The sequence below is a fragment of the Sinocyclocheilus anshuiensis genome, unplaced genomic scaffold, assembly GCF_001515605.1.
Source record: "Sinocyclocheilus anshuiensis isolate Anshui unplaced genomic scaffold, SAMN03320099.WGS_v1.1 scaffold162, whole genome shotgun sequence".
NCBI lineage: Eukaryota > Metazoa > Chordata > Actinopteri > Cypriniformes > Cyprinidae > Sinocyclocheilus > Sinocyclocheilus anshuiensis.
Genome location: NW_015542351.1, coordinates 1606572 through 1614668, shown reverse-complemented (window position 1 = coordinate 1614668; position 8097 = coordinate 1606572). Strand labels below are relative to the sequence as shown.

The window sequence follows — 8097 nt, the reverse complement described above, 5'->3', positions numbered from 1 at the left end:
AAAAAAGAAAACAAAATAAGGTTACTTTTATACTAAATATCTCAACACACATCATTGGATATGACATTAAGCGCAACTGGTGTAGATTAATTTAGTAAAACTGGCTTGACTGCTTTCTTTGGCGTATATTTGTATACTTATACTATCTAATCAATCTCATCATGCGTTAATTTTGTGTCGCTATATGTTTGCCTCACTAAGGTTAATTTATGCCTACGTCTGTCTTTGGCCTGCGCTCTGGAAGTGATCTGTTAATTATATATATATATATATATATATACACACCTTGCTACGTGTACTGCGTTAGGCTAACCGAGACTTGTCATTTGCACGCATATATTGTTGCTCTTTTATTAGTTTTGACTGCTTTTATTGTCCTCATTTGTAAGTCGCTTTGGATAAAAGCGTCTGCTAAATGACTAAATGTAGTGAGCTGTGTGCCTGTCTCACAGGACATGATGGATGAGATTTGTCAGGAGCAGTTCATGGAGATGAAGTTTCTAAATGGCGATCAGGAACATGGAGGCAGAGGCAGAGGAGGGCCACCCATCAGAGGCCGTGGAGGTCTTCCACCTCCTGGAGTACCCAGGTACCCACACCAATGTGCACACCTTTTTAATTGATTATTTGTGACTTTGTTTGAGCTGGATTTACATTCAGATTCTAAAACTGGTATTAATGCAGAGAAAATGTAACACTTTTTACTTTTGCAGGGGTCGTGGTATGCCCCCACGTGGTGGCCGTGGCGGACCCCCTCGAGGTGGAGCCACAAGGGGAGCTCCTGCAGGTAGAGGTGGACCATCAGCCCAGCTGCCCAGAGGAGCAGCTTCCAACCGTGCCCGTCCACCTGCCCCTGCATCTCAGCGGATGCCCCCTCCACACCCTCCGACCCAAGACTCGTACGAAGATTATGTATGTTTCTTTATTTTCTGGATTTACTTTGAAGATGTTGAGTGTCCTAGTATCTTGAAAGTTTATGCTGCTGTGGATTGATTGATTGATTTTTTTTTCTTCAGTCTTATGACGAGAGCTACACAGATGCAGGCTATGAATCCTATGACAGCTACTACAGTCAGCCACAAGCGTAAGTTAATAGTACATTTTAGTACATTTGGGACTTGGAAAGTCCAAGTTTCCTCCAAAAGACCAACATATAATTTATAATTATATATAATTTATAACAACAGCTTATAATTATTGTGGTTTATGGAGGCTTTTTGGAAACATCCCAGGGTTTTAAAAGCACAATGCTCTTGGCTTAGTATGTTATTTTAGGAAATTCAGGTCAGCTTCTCTTGTGTAAGAGTTGTTCGTTTGAACAGTGTTTGTACTTGCATTGTTTTTTCAGAGAACCTGAATACTATGACTACGGACATGGAGAGACACAGGAGGGATATGAAAACTACGGTAAGGTTTTTTTTTTTCCACCTTTTGAATTTTAAATGTTTTATGTGAAAGATTTAGTTTCCTGGTCTGTTATAGGGTCATTTAATTCCCATCCCATGATTTGCTGTTGCTAATGTTTTCAAACATTTATTATAGTTATTTTAAGGATGAGGACTCGTGCTACATTTGATAATGCTAATGTAACTGAACAGAACTGTTTCTGTATTTCAAGATAGATAAGGAAGAATTACTACCTGTGAGTCCTCACTAAATGTTATACTTGTACATTTGGAAATAAGGCCTGATGCATAAGCTGTTTCTGAAGTCACATACTGTCTAGTAGGTACTATATTTGGTCTGAAACTTTGTCACTGTTGAACAAGTACATTCTGTTTAGTATGAATATAGGTAGTATGAAATCTTCAAATGTTATGAATTTGGACATACTATAGCTTTCACATACTGTTTACGTACTATGTTTTTAAGGTGGGGCTTAGTGAAGGTCATTTACACCTTGGTAAGCTATAGTTTGTTTGCTGTTATCTTATACACTTGCACTGTATGTTTGGTCCCACAGCTCAAAATGACTGGAACGGGACACAGCGCTCTGCTGGCGGTGGAAAAGCTCCCACTCAGAGACAGACTAAGCCTGGGTTAAGGGAGCCCCCCTATGGACGATACTAAATCTGACTAGTGGAACGTCACCCAACGCGTCGCCATGACAACTGTCTCCCATGGCAGCTCACGCTTTAAGCTACCCGACAAAAGTAATTGTCTGTTTGTTTTTTTGGTTGTGTTTTTTTACTCCGGACTTTTTTAAAAGAAACTTGACAGAACGGCATTTGAATGCCTCAAGAATAAACAAACTTTAGAAGGATTAGTTTAAACATGGCTGTTTTTTTTGTTTGGTTTATTTTTGTTTTTGCCAATATCTCTTCCTCTGCTCATACCTACCCTTGCTTTTTTGCATATGTCGATGGTAAACGTTTGTTCCAATGACTGGAAAAAGTATTTAGCTGAAAGGTAAAGCCTAACAACTGTACAGCCACTTTTTTGTGTCTCAGGACGCCACTTTAATTTGTGTTACCTTAAAAACTCTGCTGAGGTGCAGTTGCAGATTCCCATGTAGGCTACATTTCAAAATTCTGTTTAATACTAGCATATCAAAAAGACCCTAAATGTAATGTCTGTTTTGTAATAAGGAATATAAATTACTGAAATGCAAAATGTCTTTAATGGTATTTCCGACAGCCATTGATTATTCCTCATTTGATTTAAATAGTCTTAAAAGCTGTAAATGTAGATTTAGGCCTCAATATTTTTCCTTGTATCTTTAGAGTTTTGAAATATAGCCCAATTAGACGCTGTTGAGATGGAATGTCCTCAAATCCTTAATTTGTTTAAAATAAGATGTTACTCTTCAAAAGTGTTCTGCAGAATAACCCATGTTTGGCTACTTATGTTTAAAAGGGAAAAAAAATCATGTCAGATTATCATGGATGACACCATGCTATATAAACTGCATGCACAAACTGCTTAAAAGGATTTGGACAACAATCTCCACAATGGTCATCTCTTTCTTATGTAAAGGGATACTGCAGCTAAAACTGACTCTATTGTACATAATTTAAAAAAGGAAAAAGAAAAAAAAAACAACAACCCACATCCAAACTGTACTTTACTGCCATTTAGTATTTGTATCCTCTCCATAAAATGCAGAATGACTTGTGTAAGCTTGCCTAAATAGGTAACTAAATCTGTCCAAAACATGTTTTGCAGCAGTTGTCAATAAAGCCTAGATTGTTTTTTATGAAACTATAACCTGTTTTTTTTTTTTTTTGTCTTCATAAAATCTGAAATGGCCTTTTAAATAACTCCTAAGTTATAATAACCTTTCTTCCTCTTCAAAAACAGATTTTAAATTTAAAACAATGCATGTAGACTGAAGACGTAAACTACACTAAAGGAGTCTGTTTAAAGTGTTTGATTTGACAATTAAAAGCACACCTTTAATGCTTCTCTCTCTTTTTATACTTAAAAAGGACCCTAGAGGTAAGACCTGTGCTCTTTAAAATAACCTGGATAGCTTCCTAATGTCTATAGAGAGAACTAAAGCATTCGATGCTTGGGTATGTATTAAACTTTTCTTGAATGACATTTTATTTTTGGTCTCACTCAGAATGGGAAATGTATTAAAGCCTGAAATAATTTGAATTTAAAAGTTAAGTTATGCAGGGGCCATATTTGTCAAGACTGATGCAAAGACAAGTTGGCTGCTTTTAGCAAAAAGGACAGGAGGGGACTGTTAAACTTTTAAGTGCAGCATTGTAAAGGTAACCCTAACCCTAAATTTGTAAGTGAGTAGTGTTACATTTATATACTTAAAACTGTTTGGTAACAGCGTGCAATGATTTAAAAGATTCTGTCGTTAAAAAAATATAAAAGTAAAGTGGAAAAAAATATACAAACACACAGTAATAGATTTTGCTTATATTTTTGTACTAACATTCTAGAGCAGAACTGTAATGCAACTCATGCTAAAAGTGCTCAGTGTCAAATCTAGATCCATCTGTTTGTAATGCTGCTCCTGTTTTTTTCTTTCTTTTGCGATTTAATTGTTTAACGTATTGAAATACTCAAATGTCCTACCTAAAAAAGTTACCTGGAAAAGCTTGAGTTGCATGACTCAAACTTGGCAGATTGCATGAGCTTCCTCAATACAGTATAGTTTATTATGGCAATGTTTGGTTATTCGCTCATAGCGATCTCTCTTCCCTCAGGTTGTGATGCCTGGCAATTCCTGGAAATGCAAAGTTTAATTGAGAATGTCAGACCTCTCCTCAGGTCAGTTATCTTTTCCACTTAAACTGCAAATATGCATCAATGCTTGTCCATTAAAAAAGTTGTTACTTTTAATTGTTTGTACTCTGTAGTTTTCCTCCATCCTAAAGGGGTCATATGATGCGATTTTCAATTTTTCCTTTCTCTTTGGAGTGTTACAAGCTCTTGGTGCATAAAGAAGATCTGTAAAGTTGCAAAGTCTCAAATCCAAAGAGATACTCTTTATAAAAGTTAAGTCAACTAAGCTGAGTTAAGTTGTATTTACAACACTGTTCCGGAACGGTACAACCCAAATATTCAGATGTGTGCAGTGCATTTTATGGAGGATTATAATGGGTTTTACTGGTTTTGTCTCGTTGCCACCGGGACACGGCATCACAGTATGGTGAGGGGCGTAACATTTCCGTCACACGCTTGAGGTATTCGGTCAATCACAACGCACTAGATAGCTGGCCAATCAGAGCACACCTCGCTTTTCAGACCGATGAGCTTTGTAAAAATCGACGCGTTTCAGAAAGGCGGGGCATAGAGGAGAAACAATGTACAGTATGTAGAAAATGTGTTTTTTGAAACTTAAACCGCATAAACGCATTGCATTACACCAAATACACAAAATAATGTTATTTTTTAGCAACGTCATATGACCCCTTTAATTCTGATGAGTCAAAGCTTTCCAAATCTGCATGTTCTGCAAGAAGCACTAAATGGCACAAAGTTGCACTGCCCTAATGGGCTTGCTTCCGGTTTCCACTGTATACTCAGCTCTGTAATTACTGGTAGCTCCAGTGGTTTAATGTGATGAATGGACTCATCATGGAAGATAATTCAAATGTCTCAGAGTTGTGTGCTCTCCTCCCTCTTGCTTGCTTTGCTGATCGACTTGCTATTCTTCTACAGGAAAAGACAAGTGTTTGTTTGCAGTGTAAGAACAATCTTACCTCTGAACACCAGCTGCCTTTAAGGAATCGTGGACAGTCTGACCGAACAGCTTCTGAACGGGGTTGAATGGCAGAAATCGATGGTCCTGTCGACTAAAGTTTGAACCACCAACCTCTTAATGGGTTAAAGCGGAAAAGTCTTGAGTTCTTGGTGATGTTTATATTGGCTCTCCAGTTGTAATGCAAGGTCATTTTGTCTGTGCTGAAAGTTTATCTTTTCTGTTCACCTCATCAAGTGCTTTCTAAGCACACTTTACTTTAAATGTATATCTTTAAATGGACTACTTCTGTTCATGTTGGCTAAGAAATCATTTTAACAAGCTAAAAAAAAATCTGTCCATGCTCTCCAGACGTCTACTTCAGACAATACTCCAGTGCTTTATTCTGCAAGACAAGCATGTCTTCCCCGATTCCTTGCTCGGACGAATGTACGTGCTAATTTAGAGCTGTCCGGCCCCTATCTCTTAGCACCGACTTTGTCCTTTAATTGCCATGGTAATTTTCATCGTGCTCTTGAGTAGATATGTTTGAATGGGTTTATGCTGGTGGAGCTCTAACATTTTTACCTTCTGGATAAAGGTCTTTCTTGCCTTAATTGAGAGCTTTCCATAAATTCTGCTTTGCTTTCTAATCCTCGCTGTGTACGTGTCACTGTTAGTGTCTATTGCTGTGGCTTCCATCTTTTGCTCACCCCCTGCCTCCCTCCCTCCAGTGCACATAGGATTTGAGCCTGTCATTTTGACCAATTACCATCGCTGACCGTGTGTCCGTCCCCCCGCGTAGCCGCCACTGTTTGCCGACTGGCTAACAGGACTAATGCCTTATTGCATTAGAGACAAATCAGTCCTCAGCCCAGATTTTAATAAGCATCAGCCACCGCTCAAGTGCCATCGAACAATTGGAAATGGGTGTGCGTGGGTAGGAGGTGGACCGATGCGTATGCAGGCTTCACCGTAATGAGAAATTGCAAAAGCAGATAATGGAAATATTTAATTCATTTCCCAGACAGATGCTAGGGGGTAAAGAAAACTAGTCTCAAGCAGGAGGAAATATTCAAACCCACTGTGTGCACTTAATGGGTCTTTGTTTACATTGTCATATCGGTTTACGTCAGACATGCATGGCCTACAGCTGCTGGGGAAATGCCTCTGGGGTAATGTGCAAAGAATGTGTGGTGGTCTGAAGCCGGGGGATTGGGGCTTGGCAGCTCTTTCCTCTTAACACACATTGTGCATGCTGAAAACAGGAAGCATGGCTTTGCGAATGCAAATGAAACGCTCACACCACTGTCTGTCTTCCTGCATGGCTAATTTGCTAGGTTCACACCTAACCAGTACACACTCTCCAGGGAGTCAGGGTTTTGAGTGCACAGGGAGGAGTTGTGACTGGTTCTGGCTCACGTCCTGGAGAACCATGGCCACTGGCCACCTCCTTCAGCGTGAAAAGCTGGTAATAACTAAGCCTCCTAAAGGTCTCTCTCATTGTGCTGTGATGAAAATGAATTGAATCCATGTGGAATCTGGCTTGAGTAATCCGTAGCCCTCCAGGACTGAGTTGGACACCTCCACCTTGGCTGTCACTGAAGTAACATTCCATTGCATGTTTTCCAACATCAACATAAGCAGATGCACCTAACACAATGTAGGGAAACCATGGGAATTTCTTGGGATTAGTGATGGAATACAAGTGCCAGGAGTCTGTGTTCTTTTGTTTTCCTAAAGAGATTGATGAGCCTGTATTTCCAGTGCAGCTAAACTGGATTTTAGCTTATTGAAGTGCCTAGCTGTTGGCTCAGTAGAAGCAAACTAAAGCTTTTGGAGTCAGATAAACCGTTCAGTGACTTTCTTTACATTTGAAAGTCATTCAAACTTGTTTGGAAGTTGGTGCATCCAAGAGCACTCGCACACAGACTGCATATTATTATGTATGACTACAAAGAGAATACTAAAATTCACAGATGTTTTTACCTGTTTTGTAATGTCAAAAATAAAATAAAAAATAATTCATGAAGTGGCTCTAATGTGTCTCTTTCAAAGCTTGGCTTCATGTCTCTTGATAGCTTCTCCTCAGGGTTTCAGACTGTGACTACAATGGACTTAAATGTAAAGATGTTGGACAGTACAGCAAGTCAGTATATAAAAAAGTACAGTTTTTGTCCTGAAAATGTTGCACTTTGTTTAAAGCAAATGTCTTCAACCTTAATCAAACACACCTGAACCAGCGAATCAGAGTCTTCAGGATCACTTGAAAATCTCAGGCAGGTTGGAAATTAGGGTTGCCAACCGTTCCGTATAATACGGAATCGTCCCGTATTTAAGGCATCAAAGAAGCGTTCCGTATGAAAGCTATACGGAACGCAGTTTGTCCCCTATTTAAGCTATAAGGAACGCAGTTTGTCCCCTATTTAAGGCATATGCCGTATGAACACCTAGACCATACGAATAACAAACTCTAAATTGAGAATGAATCCTTTTTTTTTTTTTTGACAAGTGTTTGATTTGTGAACATAGCCGTTCCAGTAAGGCTTTAGGTCCAAGCGGAATCCTCTGCCGGCTGGTCGCTCCCGCTTCACAGCAAGCAACGACCGTGTTTCGACTTCAGCAAATCAGTTTGAGCGAATGCAAACAACGTGATTCCAACATGCAGCCACGCAAGAAAACGTGCATTTTACCTGACGTGATCAATAAGGAAAGTCGTATTTACATTTAAGTAACTTCCAGCGTATTCTTGCTATAAGGAACGCAGTTTGTCCCCTATTTAAGGCATATGCCGTATGAACACCTAGACCATACGAATAACAAACTCTAAATTGAGAATGAATCCTTTTTTTTTTTTTTGACAAGTGTTTGATTTGTGAACATAGCCGTTCCAGTAAGGCTTTAGGTCCAAGCGGAATCCTCTGCCGGCTGGTCGCTCCCGCTTCACAGCAAGC

The 8097-nt window shown here is 39.3% G+C and overlaps 1 protein-coding gene across 1 annotated transcript in view; it reads left to right on the top strand.

Annotated features, from left to right (window-relative positions):
• The window catches only part of LOC107691518 (KH domain-containing, RNA-binding, signal transduction-associated protein 1-like), an 8571-nt gene extending 5370 nt beyond the window's left edge, over nt 1-3201 (top strand). Inside the window, exons 5-9 of the mRNA XM_016490135.1 lie at nt 453-589; nt 714-912; nt 1017-1084; nt 1349-1407; nt 1964-3201. Of these exons, the coding sequence (XP_016345621.1) occupies nt 453-589; nt 714-912; nt 1017-1084; nt 1349-1407; nt 1964-2070 (570 nt within the window). The 3' untranslated portion in view covers nt 2071-3201. The remainder of the gene's footprint in view (nt 1-452; nt 590-713; nt 913-1016; nt 1085-1348; nt 1408-1963) is intronic.
• The last annotated feature ends 4896 nt before the right edge of the window (nt 3202-8097 follow it).